We start from the raw sequence: 24,424 nt of genomic DNA, 5'->3' as shown, positions 1-24,424 counted from the left end.
AAGGGGAAAGTTATAGATTCCTAAATCAAGTCTGGCACGGAAGGGAGCACTGCAAGGAGAAAAGGCTCTGGTACCTCAGAGAATAAGATTGCTGTGGCTCTGCTTTGTGATTTTTACATTTTAGGAATAAACAGTCCTGTGACAGAGAGAGCCAATCCTTTGGGCATGACACTTCATATCTGGGTAGGGAGGCAAGCTTCTAATTTCAGTCTTCTGTTTGTTGAATATGTTTTTGCACATTGCTTTGAGGCAGGTTGTGATAAAATGTCAGCTGAACATCAGGCTCAAAGTCTTGGCTCGTCCTGTGATAGAGCAATTTCACATGGTTTAAAAATACTTTGAAATTGTATTTTGAGAAGTAACCACAAGAAAAGACAGATGTTCAAAGTCACACATATATTGGGTTGATTCAGAGCTACCTTCAACCTAAGATTCTTCAAACACATTACTCTGTGAACTTGAATGCTCAGGTGACTCATTTCTTGAGTTTACTTCTTAGACAGTGGGACATTTTTTTGCAACAAATCTCAAACTAGAGATTGGCAGCAGTATATCCCGACTTCAATTTCTCCTATTTTTTTAGGTTTCTCCACTCTTTGGAACAATCTATGATGCCATTTACTTCATGGCAATGGCTATAGACAGTGCTCGGAGAAAAGGAGCCAGAGTCTCAGGAGCTAACATAGCTGAGAACACGAAAAACTTCAGTTTCCCTGGATTTAGTCACTGGATAGAGACAGACAACTGTGGAAGGGGTCTGAGCAACTATGTGATACTGGACACAGATGGTTGGGGGAACCAGCTCTTCCCAACCCACTTGCTGGACATGTCTTCAAACTCTGTGAAATCCCTAGGCCGGACCATCCACTTTCCCAGTGGAGCTCCACCCAAGCCAGACTCCAGCTGTTGGTTTGATCCAGATGTTCTCTGCACTGGAGGTAAGAAAGACAAAAAAACAGGGTCAAATGCATTGAGTTCATGCTTCTTATTTCCTTATTTTTTTTTTCTTTTACTCCAGATGACTACCTGTTTAAATTAGAGCTCCTCAAAGAGAAAAATCTAAACTCAAGACATTAATATAAAGATGACCAGTCATCATGCTGTTTGTAATGGGAGTGCTATGCAGAGATCCCACTATTGATCCACAAGACTCTCTTATTGCTTGTTAGGTCAATAAGGTTGTTGCCGCTGTTGTGTGCTGGAAAGGGTTTTCCAGGTCTAACTGTCAACATCTGCCTATTTTGATAGCAATTCAATATACGCCAGAGGCTCCACCTAGCACAGCGTCCCTGTCCTTCTGAGGGACAGGGCACTAAGAGGATTTGCGTTGAAGGCATCCTAAGAGAGCTGCACAATAGCAGGTGATCTCACCATCTCTCCCAGTTAACTCCACCTTCTTTACCCAGTTAGCTATGCGGCTTTAAGGATCATCAGAGCTCACCTCATCAAGAAAAGATGATAATCATTACTCAAAATAATTTCAGTTACAGAAGACAACAGAGGTGGTAATTGAAGACTTAGGGGCAGAGTTATCTGTGCTGCTTCTTGGATTTGTGAGACTGGGTACTGGTTTTACTTATTGTTTTTAATTTGAGGCAACTGTAGTGCAGTTTTAAAGTCCACAGGGAAGCCAAAATCTCAGGATAGGATACTTAGCCTCCACTTGACATATTTACTTATAATACTAAGCAGTTACTCCTACTGCTCCAGAATATGACTTAAACAGACAAAATTAACCACATCTACAGAATATTTAATTCAGCAGCTGAGAAAAACATTCCCCTTGGCTCAGCCATGGCTGATTTAAATCAGTGGAGATATACTGATCTTACAGCAGCTGGCAAGCTATAGAAGAGACAAATATAATGCTAGCATATATCTAATTTTACACCGCCACTAGCAACAGTGTAGCAATTTAGCATCCCATTACAGTCTATGGAAAAATCCCACTGATTTTTAGAGAGATCAGATTTAATGTTCACACCTTTACGAAAGCATAAAGCTTTAGGCATTTGTCAGTGAAAGCAGTAATTTATTACTATTTCTAATATTTCAGAGACTGAATTTTATGACTAGAATTAAATACAGGCCACAGTCTGGCTTTTGTATGGGGTTAGGGTTGGAGGGGGGTTAGATATGAAGCTGCCAGGCTGCTGTGGTTCCTGACCCCAATCCCACCAGGAGCAGGGCTGAGCAAGGTGCTCCCAGTACATATACTCACACACCCACACACTGCAGACACAGCCAGTCAACCACAGAATAACACATACAGGAGAGAAATGTGTTTACAAGCACCACAACCCACAACCAGCATTGCTGAGGCAGAGACAACACAAATGGCCTGATCCTGTTCTTATGCACTGCCTAATCAGGCTCCAAGCTTGCACCCAGATCTTACAACCCCAGCTCCTGCACACATACAAATGCATGCTCTGGTAGATGGTTCAAACCTGTAATTCCTCTATAACCAGCTCTCAAATCCTTTGGTGTCTGTAGGAGCTGGTCTCCAGACTTGTGGTCTCTCATGAGGTTGCAAGCTCCAGGACTTCTTATCTTCCCTGTTGATTAGGTTGAAGTCTACAAATGTCACACACAGGCAGAAAGCACACTTACCCAGGGAAAAAAAAAAATCAGTAATAGTTTTTAAGTAAAAGGTAGCACAGATTGAGATGATTAGGTGCAAGGTTTTGTTGGAAAACTGCACAGCATACTTATGTGTGACTACCATCCCCATCGTTTCCAGTATCTCTTATTTAAGCATCACCAGCCCACCCTTATCCCTTCCTTTCCCCATTTTTGTCTTTTCCTCTAAACATCCCATAAGAAGTTTCACAACCTCCCACATTCCCCTTAAAACATCCCCTAATGAGCTTAACACAACCTCACAATTCCCTTCAAGTACACTGTAAGTTTGCCTTTTCCCATGAGCCCATGATAACCTTGCTTTCACTTATGTTTAGTTCTGATTGGTCTTCCTCAAGGCTTTGCATGGCCCCTGCAATGTCCCATCCATCATTGACACAAGCTCTCGGTATTGCCTTCACTTTCTCCTATTCCGTTAGGTTTGTTTATCTGGGTGTTTATTTTTCACTTCTCCTGGCCTTTTATTGTCTCTTGTTCACCTCAGTGAATATTGTGCTCCAACCAGCTCTCACTCTTAGCTTACCAGATGCTGTTTCAGTGAATTAAATCAGATGGACTTTGGATGTTTTCCAGCTGTGGAAGAATCTTCACGTCACAAGGTGTAACTGTGCCCCTTATTTCAGCAAAGGACATGATCAGGGAGAGAGTCTTTGCTATTCCTTCATTTTCTGCACAGTTTTTCAAGTACCACATTGCCTTAGAATCCTCTAAAGTATGGCCAAGCACTTGTGGATTATAATATGCAATGGTAATAAGCAAGAGAATTTTTCTCAGGCTTTTTCTCAAAGGACATTTGTTCAGACAGCAGAGTCTCTGGGGGCTACCTGAGGAAGCTTAGGAGACAGCACCAGTAAAAAAACCCTGATTGAATCCAGAAGAGAGCATTAACAAACTCCACATTATTCCTACCACACTGTGGTCTGGGTTACAGATTCTGTCTGAAAATGTTAGAAGGCCATTCAGAGATGTGAGATGGGACTTTCATACCCCTACACTTTATCACTGATTTGTCCAGGAGGCATTTGCTCCTTTGTCCAGCAAAAAAAGCAACCTATTTCCTAGCAGGCAATCACATCCCCAGAGCACTAGGTATCCTGCAAGTCTACCTCTAAGCTGATCCAGACCCTCCTTTTCCATGTATTTAACATTGCGCAAGGCCTTTATGGGATGTATTCTGACTTCATTCTCACACCAGTCCTTCTGGACATCTTTGGCAGCTCCCTTGCCTGCTAGGGATGAATGTTAGGTTGCTGTCACCTGCTCTTATGGGGACTGAAACACTCTGACTTTGTCTATGCATGAAGAACAAACCATGTCCTCCAGGCCAGCTTGGTGTGGTCTTGCTCATTTCTGTATTCAAGAGAGAATACAGGAGAGAGAACATCCTGGAAAAAAACTGGCTGTATCTCCATTGCACTCTAGTGAAGTGAAATGTGTTCCACATCCACACCATATGTGAGGCGGAGAAATGGGTGTGAAGTATCCACTCTACTGTGCCTGCACTTCTTCTCAGATGGAGATATGCAGGCCTAGTTCCAAGCATGATAGCACAGTAACTTCCTATATAAAATCATAGTATCATAGAATCACACAATGGTTTGGGTTGGAAAGGATCTTCAAAGATCATGAAGTCCAACTTCCCTGCCATAGGCAGGGACATCTTTCACTAGAATAATGGAATAGTTTGGGTTGGAAGGGACTTTTCAAGGTCATCTAGTCCAATCACCCCCATCTAGTCCAACCCCCCACTAGATCGGGTTGCTCAAAGCCCTGTCCAACCTGACATTGAACACTTCCAGCGATGGGACATCCACATCTGGAACACTTCTAAGAATGGGGAATCTACAACTTCTCTGGGAAATCTGTTCCAATGTATGTGTGAGGACGATCAGGGCCTGGGGCTGAAGCAGAAGGTAAATCCAAACCCAGCAGGAATACTTCAGCTAAAATGCTCTGTCTTTTCCTGAAAAGGACACCAGTTTTCAAAAATGCCTGCAGCTTTCACTGAGAAGTTCTAGGTTTCAGTGCTTGCAAAAAGACCTGTGACCTAGGTACAAGTGTGACACAAAGTTATGAACCTTCTATCAACTCAAATTTCTCCATGCTTGTTTGGGTTTAAGGATCTCTGAATACAGACAAAATAAAACAGAAAAAATAATAGAAGACAGAAGAGACAGAGACAGCAAACAGTTGCCACTGGAATTTAGCGCATCCACTCATGTCAGCTTTCCTTAGCTGTCTAGCAAAGACAAGCATGAGCATAGTATCTGTCTCTAGTACTTTCTGTCGATCAGCCTGTTGAAGAAAACATCAACCTTCTTCTCCTTCTCTTCTGCTCTTTTCAACATTAGAAATCTGTAGCAGAGGATGAAAAATCCCAGATGGGCTGGTGACTCACACTGGCCATCAGTATGGTACCACATGATAAAGCTTTTTTAATGTTTCAGTTCCTGGAGAGAAGAGGGTCAAATGTTCATAAGTTATGAACTTTGCAGAAGCTGCCTCTAAACCATAATACTTCACTGTGAGTCCAGTCTTTATTTACTTGAAGAAAAACTATTTTTCCACAGATCCAGGGCTTTAGGTCTGGTATAGGAAAAAAGTGCATGGAAATAAAAAATTAAAGTAGTTGCAGTTTCATGTAAATAAAGTCAGTAAGTATTTGTGTATTCACAAATTAACAATGCATGAAAATTGTCTTTCAGCATTCTCCTGGCTGAATATTTGACTTTGTATTCTAATGATGTGATGTTGTTATTTTTAATATTATTGCCCAAATCAAAGGGGTTTTCTAATTCACTGGTTCTTTTCCCCTCTTTGCACAGGGATTGAGCCTAGAGTAATGTTTATGGGAGCCATGCTGGTATTTGCCCTGGTGCTTTGTGCTGCAGGCCTGGCCTCTCTCATCAGGTGAGAATTGTAGTATATATTTGATTTGGTATCACTTTTAGCTTCATGTGGGAGACTTGTGCTTTAACCAGCAGTTTGGACCATGTGAAGACATGGCAGGTTGGACAGTGCTTTTTGCTCTCCAGCCACATATCTCTTCACTTTATTATGTGATAGTGACTTGAGCACTGCAGGCATTGGTTCTGCAGTCTCAAGAGGAGACATTTGACCCTTAATCCAGTCCACATTTGGAAGAATACCACAGCCTGTTGTTGGAAGGATTAGCTGGATGGTGGCTCTGAAGCATTAGGAAGGTGACTATCGCTTTGGAAGTGCAAAGTGTGCTGTACAAACCAATAACAGGAATCTCCTTTAAGAACATCACAGTGGAGACTGAGTGGGCTGGAGTGGTAAATGTCTTTTTCCTTATTCCAGATCATTCTTTCCTGGATTTCTGTCCCTAACATAATCATGTTTCCTACGAAGCACCTAGGCTGACCCTCTTTACTTTCTCTGTATACTAAAGAGAAAGAGAATATCTCTGGAGGTTTGGAGCAATTAATATTACCAAGCTGATCTGAACTGCAGTCCAGCTCCCTGGTCATTCATGTTGCATATTTGTTAGTCTGGGCATAGGATCTTCGGAGCAAATGAAAGAGTCTGATGAGGAAGTGACAGTTTCCAACAATTGCATAGGTCACACTTGTGTCCCAACTTTATGTCCAAGGTGGACATGAGGCAGCATGGACTGGGTGGTCCAGGAGCTATGGGTTTCTCTTTGTCAAGGACACAATGCCATAACCTAAAGTAATCTGCACCAGACTAGCCCCTGGAGTAATCTGTGTCTCATTATTGATGTCTACATGGTACATAACTGAAATTAGAGTGAAATCAGAAGGCATATTTACTCACCAGCAATGAGTTCAGCAGAGCCCAATTCCTGGATTTTCCCATCCAGCTCTGCCTCTCAAATCATCCCCAAACATGTTTTGTCTCCATTCCTGAATCATCCCTCCAAACTCAGATGATATAAGGCCACCCAGAAAGCAACACCCCAAACAGTTCCCCTGCTTATAACACACAGCTGCTTCTGATACCTTATAATTGCAGGCACTGAGGAGGTTGACTCCATCCACCCTCACTTTAAAGCCCTGCTCTATTCCTTGGCCAGCAGCCTCTACAGTTACGTAAATAAAAGACAATCTTTCTGCCGACTCTACTTGTTAGCTGTTCCACAAGTATCAGACTGTGCTTGGGAAGGCTCAGTCATGACTAAAGATGTATGGCCATCTGCAGGGGAAAAAAAAAGTCTAGCATGACTCAGACAATGATTTATGTTAGGGAAGGGCATGTCTGGAATTAAATTTAAACCACAGCATGGTCTGAGTTCAAACGTGGGAGCTCTGGTCTTAGCTCTGACAGGGATCTGCTGCATGACCTTAATTATGAATCACTCCCCTCTCTGTGCTTTGCTTTCGGCAGAGGGGTGTTTTCTTCCATGCTTGGGTGAGAGGATATGATTGACCAAGAAAGGTGAAAAGAACATAAGTAATGAGTTTTTTGCATGAAGCTGAGTTGGGTGGCTTAGGACAAAGCAGTTAGAGAAAGGTTATAAAAAATCATCCCAGGTGGCCGTGGGGTCAAGTCTCCCTCTGAACTCCAAAATGCTGCTTGTGCTCTTCTAAAATGCCTGGAGCACTACATTCAATGGGAATCATGGTGATCTATGGATATCTTGTGAGGTGGATTCCTTCTACAATACAGTTAACAAAAGTTATCTTATTGCCCACCTCATTAGGAAAAGTCTTAGGTGTGTGTAGATCAGATATTTGCTGTAGTGTAAACAAAGATTCTTAAATAAAACAAGTGACATTGAGGTCAATGGGGGAGCTTTCCTCTCCCTTTTCTGTTCCTGTCTGATGAGTTTTTGACTGTCTAGTAGATACAGTGTGCTTTGTGCTCAGTGTTAGACCTTGACATCCATTGAAATTGTGGGTTCAAAATTATGGGGTGTTACTTATGCTTCTTCCCTGAGTCCCTAAAATGGTCATGTGGTGGATATTAGTGTCACATGCAACCCAGCTGAAAACCAGCAAGGAATCTCTGGAATATTTTGTACTGATTTGCACAAAGTAGATGTAAGCCTGTTTGAACTATCCCATGAACACATAGTCCTTGGCAGTGCACCATTTCTTGGTGTGGTCTCTTCTGCCTTGCAAATTCAAGAGAAGCTGGGCAAACAGCAGGATGAAGTCAAGCAATACATAGTGACTTTGTGTGCCTGATGACTATACTGAATTTTGTCTCTCACCTGTGGCAATTCTGCAAATCTGGTAGCCTATCAGGGAGTACAGGAGGTCATCCCTTGGAAAACAGGCAGCAGCATCCTGTGGAGATGCCAAAAGCACATTTGTCCTGTATTACACAGTGCGTGGTTGATATCTCATCTGGCTCAGGTCCTGGAAGAAGTAGATCTGAATCAGCACAGTTTTCTTCTTGATCTAATTACTCCTGACCAAGAGGAACAGCATCAGATCAGCAATATTGCTTCCAAGACCTCCACACTGCACTCCACTATGCCACACATGCCAAACTGCTCATCCCCTGTAGCTTTTCCCTCTGTACGAGTTTGCAGTCATTACAAGGAGGTATCTTGCTGAGTGCTTCATAATGGATCGTGCTACAATATAGAGATACAGCCAGCACATTTTGATGGTAACTTGTGTCGAGGCAGCCTCTATAAATTACCTGTGGCTCAGTTTCAGGCCCTAAGAAAGGCTGGTGATGAGCTGTTTGCTCATCAGCCATATTGGCTGGTCTAATAAAACCTATTATTCTCTTAATGGAGAATGATTTGGGATATCAAAAATAAAACCGAGCAAAACAAAGTGTGCATTACCTACACATCCAATTCATATTTGTAACCAGATTGACTCAAGATGTCTGTGATGAGACTCGTTGGGATTATAGCTTTTCCTGGCTGTGAATTGGATAACCCTTTCTCTTGGATTCAGGGGATTTCAGTCCAAGTCAGGACATCATGTTAGTTTACTGCTTTCACCCACATTCATCCCTGATGCCACACCACATGCTGCACTTTCCTTATACTACAGGGAAGTCAGATGTGGGGGATTCAGAGGTGGTATAAACTGGTTATCTACCTAAACATTATAACCGGGACTTTCCAAATCTCCCAGGCATAATATCTTGAACAGCCAGCTATTCAGGGGACCTAACAAGATAATACTGACTTTGGATGACCTCGTCTTCATCAACCCAGAACTACATAAAAAGGTAAATCCTTCCACTTGTGAAAGTAATCTGGTGGGACACTCGGACATTTGCTATATGGTATTTTCATACCCATGAAGTTTGGGACGTTTGTTTGCTTCTCCACTTCTCATTTTCCCCTGCATATCAGAAAATTTCCCACATACTGAGTGGTTTTGTGTCTTGGATGAGGTGCACGTGCAGTGTCAGAGATGTTATAAAGATGTAAAATAGTACCCTTGGTTGCGTTTATTCTGACAGCCAGGGCTTATTCTTTGTTCTTGAGGTTCGATGGCATAGCATAATTCACATCCATATAGCTAAACCATCTTACCCTCTAAAATAAAGGGTCTGCATTCAAACTACCTAGTGGGAGCTGTTCCTGGCATGTGCTGGCTCCTGCCCAGGGCTGTAGATCTTCTGGGGGAATGTTATTTGACATAGTTGACACAGACCAGAGCCATGCCCAGGACCATGACAGTGATAGAGACTGCTGTGGAGCAACGCCTTTGCCTAGGTGACTGGCACAGATAGAGGCTTCTTGTCTATGTCAGAGGAGACACCTCCCCGAGCCACAGTATTTCTATCACCTAAAGTGCCGCTGTAGTGTTTCGAGATACTAAACAGGGTCAACCTTAAGAGCTTTTTAGAGGTTTGGGAGGCTGCTAGCAGGGGTGAAATGTATGGCCTGAGGCAGAGCTGGAGTGGAGGTTTATATCTAAAGGTGGTAACTGTCTAGTATCTTTCCTTGCCTTCCAGAGGCTGACCTTGGACAGTCTGACTGATGCAAACAGCGTAGCAGCTGATGGAAGAAGCGTGAAATCCGTAACCCGCTCCTTTTCCTTGAAAAGTGAAGCTGCCACCTATGAAACCTCCAACGTGGCTTTGTATGAGGTAGGTAGGGACTCGTGCAAAGTTTTCCCACTGCTTCTGTTCACTGAGCTGCTCCAGTGAAGAAAGTCTTGGGCTGCAGTACTGTAGGTCCCAGGATGGGAATAGTGCTGGTGAACCATAATGGTAAAAACAAGTTACGCCCAAGCATGGACTCACCAGTGTTTAAGGTTCCTCTACCCCAACACTCACCCTGACACTTGGAGTCTTGTGTGGGGGGGTAGTGGTATTTGACACCCATATGTAGCATTGCCAGATCTGGTCCCTGTTAGAGATGTCACCACCTAAAGGCACCATAAAGAACCTTTCTTACAAGACAGCCTTTAGATGGTGACATCTCTAATAAGGACCTTTCTTACAAGACAAGGTCCAAACACACAGAATAAAGGCTATCAAATTCCCCTTTGTGCCAGTATGACTGTATGGAGCTTAAGCTGAGGCAACAGCCAAGAAAACTCACCCCATCTATCAGTTTTTTCATAAAAACACAGCTTCTGGAAAAAATAGGATGGCAATTTTTCCTCAAAAGGAGCAAAACAATCTGGATCTTTAATGCCAGAGAAAAGCTCTGGACAACTACTTTCTTTTATAATCAACTTATTGTTTATCAGATACTAATACAGCTTCTGGGTATGAAGTTCTGATCCAGGTGAAGATCTTGCTTCGCCCCATTTTTTGAGGGTTTGCTGTGGATATTCTTATTCAGGTGCAGGATAGAAAGAATCTACTGCCAAGAACATTGAGAATCCCCAACCACTTTCAAAGTCAAGGATCTGGAATTCAGGCCTAGGTCCCAATGTTAGCTGTTGCTCAGAGACTTGCTCTATCATTCACCCACCTGTATTGTGGACAGGGAGACTGGGTGTGGCTGAAAAAAATTGAGACGGGAGCAGTTCACAATCTGCGGCAAAGCTCCACCAGCATCTTGAGAAAGGTAGGAACAGGGGATGATGGGGCATGTGGAGGGAAGGTTGCTTGGGGGACTTTTGCAGGGTATTTTTATTCTCTTTATTCTCCTTGTCTCCTGTTTATCCATTGAATCACATGCCATGGCTGTCAATGAGTCTTGCCCAGTGAAATCTAGTGGAATGGACCATGCACGACTGCATCTGACAAACTTACCAATGACCCACGTGTCAGTCAGCAGCTTGCAAAACCCCACCCTGGACCTGCCACTTCAAAGCTGGTGCAATGCTGAATGTATGAGTCCTCTAAGTGACCTTGTCTGCAAAGGCAGAGCAGTTTGGAGAAAATCATCCCTGCCTGTGTCAGGGCAGGATCACGCACTAGTAGCTATTTTCATGTGCTATTTGTTGACAGTGTGGCACAGACATGGTTGTGCATTTCTCTGGGATTTGCTCTGTATCTCCAGCCAAGATGTCTGTTAGAAGTTTACTTTTAGTCTTCAATTTTATTATTATTACTAAATGACAAGCAAACACATTTATTTTCCAAATTCAAGGCCATTAGCTGTTGGCAGCTACTGCTAACATAGGAGTGGCATTTTTATGCATATAAGTACAACAAATTTACCAGGGCTTGTCTCCAAAGGCATCATTGATGAATGACTTTGGATCCTCCAGGCGTGGTATTGCTTTCCAGATCAGACCAGAGCTGGACCAAGACTCCACATGCTGAACTCAATTTACCCCAGCAAAGCCGTTTTGTCCTAGTGAAAGATCCAATCCAGCTTGTCTAAAGAAAAACAAATATCTGTTCAGTTTGCTTTTGCTATCTTGCTTTATTTGTCTTAATGGATAGACTAAGAAAAGCAAAGCTTAGAAAAAGTGTAGAATAGATGAAAATAAGCAACAAGGAGGTTATTTGTTTCCTCCTTATCCTTGTGTGAAAGACTGGGAGTACTAGAATGATAAGGACATCTAATGATATAAAGAAGCTGCTGAGCAGATGTCTGGCTGACTTGGTCTCACTGTGATTCACTGTCTTGTTTCAGATGAAAGATCTGCGTCATGAAAATGTGAATCTGTTCCTGGGCTTTTTCTCTGACTGTGGCATCTTTGCCATAGTGACGGAGTATTGCTCCCGAGGAAGCCTGGAGGACTTGCTGAGAAACGAAGATATGAAACTGGATTGGATGTTCAAGTCCTCACTCATGATGGATCTAATTAAAGTAAATCCATTGCTCCTGCTGAGGCAGGACCTGCATATAACTCCTATATTGACATAGCCATTTCATCCAGGATTCAGGGATTTTTATACTAATTCAGGGAAAGCCAATGTGAATGTAATTATATTGATATACAGGATCTTTAATGGAGATATTTTATTCTTGTTTTGTTACCATCTGAGAGAAGCACTATTTGGGGTAATAGGACTACATCCACGCAGCAGGATGAGAGGTTAAAGCTACATATCACACTAGAACTGATCACCTAGAACAATTAATTTGGTGACAAATTTGTACTTTCCAAAGGTCCTTTCTTTTCATAAATCAGAAATTCATCCAGCATAGAGCCAAACTATAATCATCCCCTGTCACAGGATGCCTACGTGTACGGTCGCTTTAGAAGAGTGTTCACACACTTCCAAACATGTCCTTGTGTTCTCACTCCCTAATGGTGAACTACCCATCTGGGACAGGTGACCTGAAGAGGGTAGACTGCCAGAACCATTCTTACAGCCCATGATCCACCTTCTGACCCTCCTTGAAGGAGCTGGGTAGGGGCATCCAGCTCTTACTGGCTTCTCTTGACACAATCATTGGGTCCCACCTGTGTCCACCCTCTAACTTTGTCTAAAAGTATAACTTCTGAGTGCAATGAGTCCTAGGGCTACAGAGGGAGGCATCTGACCATTCCTAAAGCTGCCAGTCCTTTAGGGTGCAGAGAGTCCAATTCTTATTCCTAATCCATCTCTGAACTTTTCCCACAGTTTCTCAGGCTGAACACCACTGCATTTGACATAGAGTCAATGCTGTATTTGATGGCATCCAAAGTGACATTTTGGCTCTGTGTCTTTGAATGCTGACAGGTAATATAATTCTTAAGGCACAGCCTCAGTCTTTTCTGTATTTTATAGGGAATTAAGTATTTGCACCACAGAGATTTTGCCCATGGACGTCTCAAGTCTCGTAACTGTGTTGTGGATGGTCGGTTTGTACTGAAGATCACTGACTATGGTTATAATGACCTCTTAGAAGCACAGAAATGCCCATATATTCAGCCACCTCCAGAAGGTAGGTGCCATAAGGAAATATTTTTTTTAAAAATATCTGTCCATTGATTTAACAAATGCTTGTTCCAATGCAATTGCAGGCCAGTGGCCACATAAGGATTTATGTGCTCAATCTTGTGACATCTAGTTACATGTATACTATGCATTATTACAGGAAAGGATAAGCAAACTTTTTGCAGACTTCCTAAAGGTGAAGTGAATAGCAGAATGTCATGATAAGGAAAAAGATTTTAATGTAAGCAGAGGCAGAATTTAAGCTTGTCATAGTCAGAGAACGATTTAAGTGCCCCTGAAATCTGGTCAATCCTGAATTTCTGTGACTGGTGGAAATGGTTTCACATCCTCAGCCCCAACCCTATATTTGAAGTTTTAGGTTAACCCAAATACAAAGAGCTTTTTGTTATAAAACTAAGCCATCTGAAACACAAGATGATAAAGGTCTCTTTGAAATAGGTCCTCTACATGCCAATCACCAAAGGCTGCCACATGACATTCACACCATTTAGAGACAGCATCTCATGGGACCATGTTTGGAAACTTTGACAAGATTTCCTTCACCTGGCTATTGTCTTGGGGTTCCTCTGGTATCCCAGTTTATTCCCGAAACCTCGTTTCAAGTAGCATGCAATGTTTCAGCTCTTCTGTCACAGGATTTGGTTCTTACACATTTCCAGTGTCTCAGATAAGGCAGCTGCCAGAAGACCTTCTTCTCCTCCCTTACAAAAGTTATATACATTGCAGTAGCTGAAACATCCTTTATTCCCATTACTCAGAATGCACAGTTACCAGGGTAACAATATTCCAGTTTGAAGAAGATTAATTTCTTGATGAGACTGGGTGTGTTTTGCAACTGTGTCTTTCATTACTTGAACTATTGGATTATAAAGACTGATTGTACTTTGAACTGCCACTAACTACGTTTACAGAAACTACTTTCATCTAGGAAGAACTACAGAATATATTTTATTAACTGTTGCTTTTTAAAAGAACAACAACAGTAACAAGAATTTTGGGCTTCAGTGCCAACATTTTGTCTAAGTGATGTTTTCAGGAAAAAAAAAAGGTGTTAATGCTTTTGGCAATGGTGGGAAGACTTCTTATATAGGTGTTCAAGGATGGTGTTTTAGCATGTAAATTGTCGTTACAGCAAATTTTTTTAAAGAGTAGAGTGAAATCTGGAGAATTAAATTTTTTTGTCAGGATGGAAGTTTAATATTTCTAATACATCACAAGAAATAAAAAACTTGATCCATTAAACAATGAAGTATGTTCCAGCCTTTCCTCAAATGACTGAAATGTTCATTTAAGCACTTACTTTGCAATAGCTGAGCTCAAGTGTGAGAAACATGATACTCTTGATTTTTTTAGAATTGCTCTGGACAGCTCCTGAGCTATTGAGGGACCCGGACATGCTCAGAAAAGGCACATTCAAAGGGGACATTTACAGCTTTGCAATCATCCTACAAGAAGTGATTGTTCGGGGCCCACCATACTGCATGTCAGAACTCTCAGCTGAAGGTAGGTAACTATTTCAGTACATTTGTAAGGCTTTACACAGAGCGCTCAAAAAACATCTGGCCAAGCCTCTTGGGTAGAACATTAGTATGGAAATAATGTCCCAGTCTCATGACCTTTCCCAGAGATTAAGAACTGTTTTCAACAAAACATCCATAATAAACAGCAAAATGTGTAGTTCTGATCTCAGCCATGGTACATGACTCATCACTGCTATCCATGGGGTTGGGCCTCTGGGTCCAAGATGCTTCAGATCTGGCTAGCAGTCAGAACCCTGAAGCACCCTCAGTTCTCTGTCAGAACTTTGGCTTTTCATCATAATATGGGCTGTAATCTGATAGCAGAATCTCCCATAACTTGGAAACTCCTTTGTTTCCCACTCATGGGCCCTTTTTTTGTACGTCATGGGTGTTGAGGTTTTTGAACTGGACCCCTTGCTAGCATCCTGTTTTGTCCATCTGCCCATCTATTCTTCCTTAACTACTTCCCCATTTAAAGAGTTTCTCTCTTCATCAGAGATCAAAGTGATATATCATGACCCTGCTGACATATATAAGGTGGCTTGTATCAGAAATAACAAATAGGTGAACTCTCTAGGAACTGTTCATGTTGCAACTCTCATTAGTTCTAACTGTGTTGTCCATGCACAGGTAGAGCAAACACTGCAGTCAAGGTCACAAGCACCTGAATGGAAAGGGGATGAAAACAATCAAAAAAGACCTGATTTCAGTGAAAGCCCATTCTCAGTAGGTTTTAAGCTGTACAGTCACAAAGTGGTATGGCCATTCAGTATCTGCCTGTTCAGCACCTGGAAAAATGGGGCCCTGACCTTGCCACACCCCAAGCTCCTGCAACAATACGACAACTACAATTATGATGTAGTCTGGTCTGTAATTCAGAGCGGGACCTATGATGTAGCCTATGATGTAATAAGCGGGTGTCCCCACCACCTAGTCCCCATGAGAAGCCTCCAGCAAATGTTGCACGTAGTGCACTCCAGTTTCCTGACCTGGTAAAATGATTAATTTCTACTCACTGCATCCTAATCCTCAAGGAGCTTTCACTTGTGGCATGAACTTTAAAATGGTCTGGGGAAGGCATTTCCCCTTGGCTGTCCCTGGAAATATTTGTGCCAGGTGCTTTGTTTAGTTCATTTGGTGGAGACTAGTGGGATGAGCCAAAGAGCTTTGAAGTAGACTGTCAGCACCGAAAAGCTTTGGGCACTCACACTAACAGCTGTGGCAATGCAGAGCTCCTGCCAGAAAGAGGGTGGTTTTCGCTCCATTTGACTGCTCTGCACTACACAAAATGAAACTTCCAACTACAAACATTTTGGGGATTTTTTAAGCAGGAAGTTATAGTTCTACCTTACAAACTCCACATTTTCCCAAGGATATTCTTATTAAGAAATACTTAAATTGGAATCAGGATTCAGTTCAGACATTAGACTCCCCCATCTGTGCTTCAACTGTCAACAAAATCTGCATCTTCACTCCTTCACTGTGGTGCTGTTTTTTCTAAAACCCACAGATTCAAGGACTGTCTTCTCAGGGTCTGAAAGACCAAGACCAGCTCCTTATTAGTCTTATTTCACCTCTAGATAGGGAGTTACTTCCCAGACATTGTTTTGGACCCAAACTCCCCTCCTTTAAAATATTTCCCACTGTCTCCATTCCCATAAACCTCCTACATATGGGTTCCCAGTTAACAATGAAGCATCAGAGGCTGGTATCCTTCCTGTCTGGGCTCAGCCATAGCCCAATGCTCTCTTAGAAGACTTCAGATCCTAATGGAGAGAGTCAGAGACAATTTCATTAAATACAGCCTGCAGGCTCACACATCCATCTGCCATACAACTTTCCCCCATCCAGCCACTTTACTGTTCATAACCTGGTTCTCCAGGGACAAGAAAGTACATGAATCTCTTATGTTTAAATCTTCCAAGAGACTCCTGCCAGAGTAAAGCAGAAACCCTCAGCTTCATTTGACACAGCTGTTGGGTGGTAAGGAATAATGGTGATGGCTGAACGAGCAAGCAAGGCACAGGTGAAAAGGTCCATGTTCTGTGCCCTCACCAACACCCTCTATCTCACAATGTTCTTCCCATTCTTCTCTTTGTCACAGAAATTATAAAGAAAGTGAAGAAGCCCCCTCCCCTGTGCCGCCCAAACATAGCCCCTGAGTTGGCCCCCCTGGAGTGCATCCAGGTAATGAAGCAATGCTGGGGTGAAGCACCCGAACGACGTCCAACCTTTGAGGAGGTATTTCTTAAGGTCAGTGAATAGAGAAGCAGGTACAATCCTTTGTGCTTGATTATTTTAAAAGGAAAATTCACCAAAAGCTGTTAAACGCAAAGATACAATGTTTGACATAGGAACTGCAGATCGGTGAAGGCTGGGAGCATATCCCAGGGAAATATGACCCTACCTGATCCCTATTTGAACAGCTTACCCAGACATCAGTTACCAGACAGTCTTATGGACAGGTACTGGCAAAATAAACCCCTTGTCTGATCCATCAGAACTGTTCCTATGTTCTTATAAGGTCAAACTAAGTAAACTGATATCCGTAATTTTTACCTTTTGGTTCTATGAAACTGTGAATAATTTTATACCCATGTGACTCCACCATTGATACTAAGGCAGATTTTGAAGCCACAGATTGCCTAAATCGTCCGGAGTCTCAGCTTCAGGTCAAGAGGAGAAAGCACACCTCAGTGAGGAGTTGGGGATAGGAGGTGGCAGTACACATACATGACAGCATGTAAATGTGCATTTAAGACCAGTAATGCATAAGCAGGTTGTAAGTGTTGTTCATGCCCTGAAATTTTCACCTCAATGCAAAAGGCTGCAAATTACCTTAAAGGTTAGTCATGGGATAAATGAGGGTGCAAATTTACAGCATGATTGGACTCCATAGCAACTCATATACACATGTTGTCATCTCAAGGAAGGTGGTGTTTCGCTTAACCCTCTGTCCTGGGTTTGAGTGAGTGGTGGAGGTTTTGGTAGCAGGGGAGGAGGCTATAGGGGTGGCCCCTCTGTGAGAAGCTTCTTGAAGCTCCCCCAGCTCCAAGTCAGCTCCACCACTGCACCAAAGCTCAGCCCTTCAACTGTGCCTCTGTGACAACATATCTAAGAAGGGACGTGGTGAAGAGGAGTCAGACTTCTGAGGAAGAGTTGTGGCAGCTGTGTGAACACCAAGGTCAGTGGAAGAACAGAGGAAGAAAGAGGGAAGGTGTGCCAGAGCAGAGACCACCCTGTATCCTGTGGTGAGACAGCAGGGCAGCCCCCCCGCCACCCATGAAGATCTACGGTGGAGCAGACACTGATTTATGGCCTGTGAGGTGTTTCTCATGGATTATCAAGGTGACTGTGCCTGAAGAAGGCGAGGATCCTGTGGGAAAATGTAGCCCTCACTGTTGTAGTTCAGTGCTGGGAGGATTTCAGCATGTGGGGGTGTCCCATGCTGGAGCAACTTGGGAAGGGCTGCAGCCGTCGGGGGGACTCCAGTTGGAGAAAGTTGGTATCCCACGCCAGAGCAGTGTAAGGAAACACTGCTGCCCGTGGGAGGGATTCATGTCAGAGAAAGTTTGTGGAGGACTGTCTCCTGTGAGAGGGGGACCACTCTGCAGCAGAGGGAAGAAGTTCCAGAAGCTCCCTCCACTGAAGATGGAAGAAGCGGCAGCACTGACTGCACCCCTACCCCCCTCCCTCCCCCCCCATTCCCTGCCCCTCCGCCACTGAGGGGAGGAAGTAGAGCTATTGGGAGCAGAGCTGAGCCCAGGAAGAAGGGAGGGGTGTGGGGAAGGTGTTCTCAAGATGTGGCAATGTTCCTCACTTTTCTACTCTGTTAAATGCTGTTGTTAGTGTCTGTAATAAATGTATGGTTTTTTCTTCCCCTAATGAGTCTGCCTTTTGCTCATGACCATAATGGGTGATTTCCCCTCCCAGTCCTATCTCGAATCCCAAGCTTGACTTATTTGTCCCTTCTCATTGCTGGGAGAGAAGGGAGGAGTCAGTGGCTGTGTGCGTCTCAGTTGCCCTCTGAGCTCAAACCACAACACCCTCACTGAAAGTTCATAGAGGAGAAGCATGCTTCTGGGCAGGTTCCATAGTTATTGTTGCAAATTCATCCTCTAGTTTGCCTTTTTCCTTTACTGTTGAGCTCTTGCCACTCACAAAGCCAGTCTTTAGCACCATACCTTTAAAATAAGTGTTTGCCTTTTATTCCTTTCCAAATTTAGAGTGCTACAATGGTGTAATAAGATGGAGAAATAACTCTCCAGTTTGATTTTCCAGTTCAAAACCATCAACAAAGGGAAAAAGACCAATATCATTGACTCAATGCTCAGGATGCTTGAACAGTATTCGAGTAACTTAGAAGATTTAATCAGGGAGCGGACCGAAGAGCTAGAGGTTGAAAAACAGAAGACAGAAAAACTTCTGTCACAGATGCTTCCCCCGTAAGTACTGGTACTTTAGATGGTAAAAAACCCAAACAACATAGCTAGACTGGACAAAAAGTGTTCCCCAGAAGTGGGAAAGATTACAGAGTTGACCTCCAATTTTGGCAAGCACCTTTCAATCAAAGTAAGAAACTTTAATCGGTGCTTGTTACAGCCATATAGAACCTTCTATTTAGTGGAATATCTTTTGAATGTAGTAGGACAAGAGCATCTAATCTCTTGGGCATATACTACAAAAGGATTTGTGCCCTGTCATCTTTTCTTGTGTTGTTATTTCAGATCAGTGGCAGAAGCCCTCAAGACTGGTGGCACTGTGGAGCCAGAGTATTTTGACCAGGTCACCATCTACTTCAGTGACATTGTGGGCTTCACAACCATTTCAGCCCTCAGTGAACCCATTGAAGTAGTTGACCTTCTGAATGACCTTTACACATTGTTTGATGCTGTTCTGGGAAACCATGATGTTTACAAGGTAAGGAATACATGGGCGTGAGGATTAAACTACCTGTGGGTCAAACAGTCTTGCAGTTTTATACTACATCTCTTTTCCAATTTTTTATTTTTTTTTTTTTAATGTAATGGTATTTGCTTAGGTGGAGACAATTGGTGATGCTTACATGGTTGCCTCGGGGCTCCCAAAACGCAATGGAAACAAGCACGCAGCTGAGATAGCCAACATGTCCCTGGACATCCTCAGCTCAGTGGGAACATTCAAAATGAGACACATGCCAGACATCCCCCTCAGGATACGAATTGGGCTGCACACAGGTAGGCAGTGGCACTTGCCTGTGCCTGAACATCAAAGAAATCCTTTGCAATCGTATTTCCTGCTTTGAATGCTTTCTCCCTGCCTGCCCCAAAACAAATACCCTTAGAAGATGCTTTAAAATCTTCCGTAACAACAAGGGCATTAAAATGGAAACAGGAACCCCAAGGAGGAAAAAGGCTCAGTATCATTTGGGGCAGAAATTGCATATTCTCTCACAGTTGGGAACTACATCAGACACGTTAGTCACAAGGGTTTTGTTGTAAGGGTGGCTCTTTGATGTGCCATAGGATCTTCACCAGTGTGAAATGGAGACATCCAGTGATGTCTTTGTAACTCTGTTCTGAAATGAAAAAGCACAGGAAAACTTTTATAGAGTGTAAGAATGAAAAGTTTGGAGAGATTTATTAGAGGTAGGACATAACTGGAAGAACATGTGATACAACTATTAAGGAAAAGTTTTATTATAAAGTAAGTAATTCATCTCTAATGTAGAAGTCATAAACTATTAAGTTAACAGAAAAGTGGTTTGTTTAAAAAAAAAAGAGGAGGTTATTTTTTTTTATACAATGTGTAATTAAACTTCAAAACAAAACAAAAACCCCAGTAAAACTGCAGTCATGTAAGTGGAAGTATGACTGGGATTTCAAATGGAGAAAAGACATCTGTGGTTATCATAGAATCAATATCTTTAGAAGATATATGAACCTTCATAAATTTATACCATAGTCATTCATTAATAATTTTTTCCAAGCTGTTTGTCACCAGACTTGTTCTATCTTCCTCTAAAGTACCAGGCACTGCCCATTGTGGGAAATCAAACAATTAATAAGATTGTCCAGGAGTCTAACCCAGTATTACAGGGGGTTTTATCCTTCTGCCTATCTGATAATGCCCACATTTTTGCAGCTTTAGCATGCAAATCTTTTACAGAAGTCAGTATCATGGTCTGTGTTGTACTCATCAGGAAACAAGAGCAGAGAAAAGGAAGTATCTCACCCAGAATATCCCTAGAACAGAGCTGTGATTTGAACAGAGCTAAAATCAATAATTTGTATCTCCTAGACCATATACATCTTTTGGGGTTCTCTCTGAAAACTCATCTCCCTGCTGTTTTCTTTGCAGTTCAGGAGCCTTAGCTGGCCCTTCACAGAAGTCTAAAGTGTTAAGGAATGGTTGCACGAACACTGTGGGTTTTATACTTTGGCAGAAATTAGATGAGACTAGAGCCCCAGCTTGTCTTCCCCAGAGCAGGAGTCTCTGGAGCACCAGCAGCACATTTTCAGCATGGAAAGAGAGGAATTCAGTGTGCAACATCTGCCATTTCCTGTTGACAGCAGTTCTGCAACACGTCTTCCATGCACTCAGCCAAAAATCTATCTCTAGGCGATGTGTATGGGGGGTAGTTGCATTTTTTCTTGTTTTTATGAACTCTGGGTATCTGGAAAGTGGTGTTTCTATGAGCTGTTTTGTAGGGTGTGAGAGGAAGAGGGGGAGGAATTGGTGTTTTCTTTCTAAAGAAGCAGAAGCCAGATCTTGTTTTGCACACATCTGGCAACACCATACTTTTGTGGGAGCAGCAAGAAATGCATGTTCCAAAGCAAACCAGCCCTCTGAGCCACTGGGCTGACAGTAGAGTTTGATTAACCTTCGGCCCCATTTCTCCTGAGGAAAGAAGCATGAAGAGGGAATCACCAGCATCATGAAAGCATTGAGGAAGTGCTTGGGGAGAGGAGGAGGGATTGGCTAACACTTTCAACATCCTGGAAAGGATGGAGAACAGGTATGACCACCAGTTTTGTGGGCCAACTGCTCTCTGGAAACTGGTGCCAAGAAGAGCTCGTGATACCCTCTCTGAAAAAGCAGCAGGTGCCATTTGGGAATGGGCTGCCCAAGTCCTTCCAACACCAACAGGGAGTTCCACCTCTAGGAACTTCTGCTGGCCCAAGCCTATGGTCCACTTGTGGTACTGCATGGGTAAGGTGAAGAGGACAGGAAGACCAGTGTTTGGTCTGCAGTTTTTCCCCTGCTTTAAATGCGCCATGGAGTCTTGGCTCTCCTCTCTTGGCTGCATGTCCAGAAACACACAGCTGATTCAGCTGTTTCCACACCATCCATGTCTGGGCTGAAGTTGGACAGTCAGGGAGAGCAGTGGTGAGGAGACGAGCTTTTCCACAGAGTCTGAAGAGTATCTGTTTATCAGTCAGTCTCTCTGGCAGGCAGCCCCACACTTTGATTGAGCTTATTAATCTCTGCGGCACCACTTATGGTTGTTGCAGGGTCTTAGCCAACACGGCTTATTAACTGGCCCTGCAAGCCCTGGCAAAGAGCCATTTCAAAACAAACCAGCAATCGTGTATAATTAAACAATTAGGCTATAACTTTCTCATCACAGGGTATCTGCTTTCCTCTGAAACTTGTTACTGTGGGAGATTTATCACTTCAAGTTTTTGTTAGCCCTTTGCTGAAGTTGTCTAGACAAGGGAACAAACACAGGCATTGAAGTCAACGAGTGAATTAACTCCTGGATGCTCTCAACATGGAGAAATCCTTTGGGCATGCTTACACTGCAGGGTTGATTTTGAACTAATAACTTTCTGCAAAAGGAGAACGGGCTTAAAAGCAGTACTCTAGAAAGATAGTACCTCACCCTAAAAACCTTGCCTATCCTAGGTTGTGAACTTTGCAGAAATGATTGGATGATTGCTCTGACTGAGTAGGAAACCTAAATTTAGGCATCCACGTGGAGGTGTTTCCGGGAGTGTTAGGGAGCCTGCACTCATTTTGTGGTCGGTGGAGATCTGGTGGACGCATAAATGGACCCTGGAGAGTTGTTCAGGTGCAGGAGTGAAAAGGCTCTCATGGCTCTGTTGGCTGCGTTGACTTGGCATCCACTGACTACAGTAGGAGCTCAGCTGCCTATATCTGTGCTTTTTAAAACAGAATTGAGTCCTCCTCAGTGAAGGCTGTTTTTTGACAAGGACCACTTCTTTGTGTCCTTGCAATACTTAATACAGAAGGAGCTTTGATCCTTACTGAGATTTCTGAGTGCCGCTGTCATGACATCACCACAAGATGAAGAGAGGTGATGTTATGTGAGCTAGTGTTTCCTCAGGGAAAGCTCTTACTGAAGCATGAATTAAAAAGTCTCCAACAAGACACTTTTTTATTCATTCGTCACAGTAGTGTACACACATTAAGGACTAGTTAGGTAAGTGTTAGGTCCCTGCCCCGGTAGTATCAACAGTGCCTTTACAGTTGTGCTATAGAAGTGCCTATAGATTAGACCCTGAAAAAACTTCCTCTAGTGGATATAGCTCCTCTGCTGAAGAGCTTGAAACAAATCAGTGAGCACTGGTAAGGATGGGAAAGGATGGGAATTAAATTGGAAGTGATTCTGAGGAGCAGTGTCTTATTGAAGGTTGCATGACACGCTAGCAGTTTAAAAAAAAAATAAAACAAAACAAAACAAACAAACAAACAATCAAAAAAAAAAACCCCAAAACAAAAAAAAACACCATTAAAACAGGTTCTCCTGATCTCCAGCAGTCCCTGCATGCTGTGTTTGATGCAGACAGGCTGTTTAAGTCCTTATAACATTTTTTGTATGAGTCATTCTTCCTCTCTTTTCTTTTTTAATCTTCAAGCAATGCTTCATCAGGCAGGAGTTAAAATCTGTCTTACTTCTCAGTCTGCATCCTCTGTAAATGATATTAAAATCCTGTTACTTTGACTCTGCAGCAACAACTTTTCAGAGGTGACAGCAAGAGGGCTTCTTGCAAAGTTCCCCACAGCTTTCACCTATGAAATTTCATTGTCCTTAAAATGTATCTGAAAACTATATGAAGAATCAGTTTTTGTAACTAAGAAAGCTAGAATCATAGTAAAATTACATTGTCCTAAAACAAGTAACGGATTACTTTTAAGTTAAGCTAAAATTATTATTATGATTATGATTGTTATTATCATAATGTAAAAACCCCAACATTTTAACCTACACCTTTTTACATTATGAAAAACCTTATCTATAGCATCATTTCAGACACTGTTGATGATATACTGTGTTCACATCCCTTGTAACTTTGTATGGGAAAAGATTTCCTAGATGTCAGTTTTGCTAAATCTTAACCCAGAAGGATGATGAAATTGAAAAGGCAGTCAGAGCCTGAAAAGACATATGACATAAATGCTTTCAATGGAAAATACAGAGAGGCATCTCTTTTCTCTGCAGGAAGCTCCACTCCTCCTTACATTGCAGAGAGCATTATCTTTTTTTTTTTTTTTTTTTTCCCCCATTGATTTTGCAAGCCTGATATTTTAAATTGTGGGTAATGAAATTTAACATTTCATCCTTCATACCACAGTCCAAACATTAACTAAGCCAAGTACCCCAGATGACAATTGTCTGTGCTGTTTGGCTGTCACACATTTTATCTGTGTGTGTGCACGCTCATGTGAATCCTGCACATATACCTCTCCCTGAGAACTTGGCACCAGTTCTTTGTGAGTTACTTTGGAAGGGTGTGGATCTCATCTAAAGAATGAGAAAGAGGAAAAATAAACATTTTTTGGCTAGACAGGCGAGCTAATGATGTCTTCCTTTCCAAGGAGGGGACACAGGGTGGTCCAGCGTGCTGCCAACATCCCCAGGCTTCCAAGGCTGATTTTCAATCCTGTTTCACTGGGACACAAGGCATGTCACAGGATCTGAACTTTAATTTTCTCAGATGGAAAAGGAGGTCTTTTTAAAATGAGACTGCAGCAGTCCTTGAGCTTCAGTGAACTCT

The 24,424-nt window shown here is 42.6% G+C and overlaps 1 protein-coding gene across 2 annotated transcripts in view; it reads left to right on the top strand.

Annotated features, from left to right (window-relative positions):
* GUCY2F (guanylate cyclase 2F, retinal) overlaps positions 1–24,424 on the top strand; it is a 49,840-nt gene that overhangs the window by 5,217 nt on the left and 20,199 nt on the right. For both annotated transcript variants that reach the window (XM_032990981.2, XM_032990982.2), the window contains exons 4-15: positions 584–938; positions 5,469–5,553; positions 8,730–8,826; positions 9,562–9,696; positions 10,547–10,627; positions 11,648–11,824; positions 12,733–12,889; positions 14,257–14,406; positions 16,528–16,676; positions 18,705–18,868; positions 19,151–19,343; positions 19,465–19,639. In XM_032990981.2, the coding sequence (XP_032846872.2) occupies positions 584–938; positions 5,469–5,553; positions 8,730–8,826; positions 9,562–9,696; positions 10,547–10,627; positions 11,648–11,824; positions 12,733–12,889; positions 14,257–14,406; positions 16,528–16,676; positions 18,705–18,868; positions 19,151–19,343; positions 19,465–19,639 (1,918 nt within the window). The remainder of the gene's footprint in view (positions 1–583; positions 939–5,468; positions 5,554–8,729; positions 8,827–9,561; positions 9,697–10,546; positions 10,628–11,647; positions 11,825–12,732; positions 12,890–14,256; positions 14,407–16,527; positions 16,677–18,704; positions 18,869–19,150; positions 19,344–19,464; positions 19,640–24,424) is intronic.

Source organism: Tyto alba, unplaced genomic scaffold (genome assembly GCF_018691265.1).
Source record: "Tyto alba isolate M040663 unplaced genomic scaffold, T.alba_DEE_v4.0 Super-Scaffold_2, whole genome shotgun sequence".
NCBI classification, from domain to species: Eukaryota; Metazoa; Chordata; class Aves; order Strigiformes; family Tytonidae; genus Tyto; species Tyto alba.
This window is presented reverse-complemented; position numbering and strand designations above follow the sequence as displayed.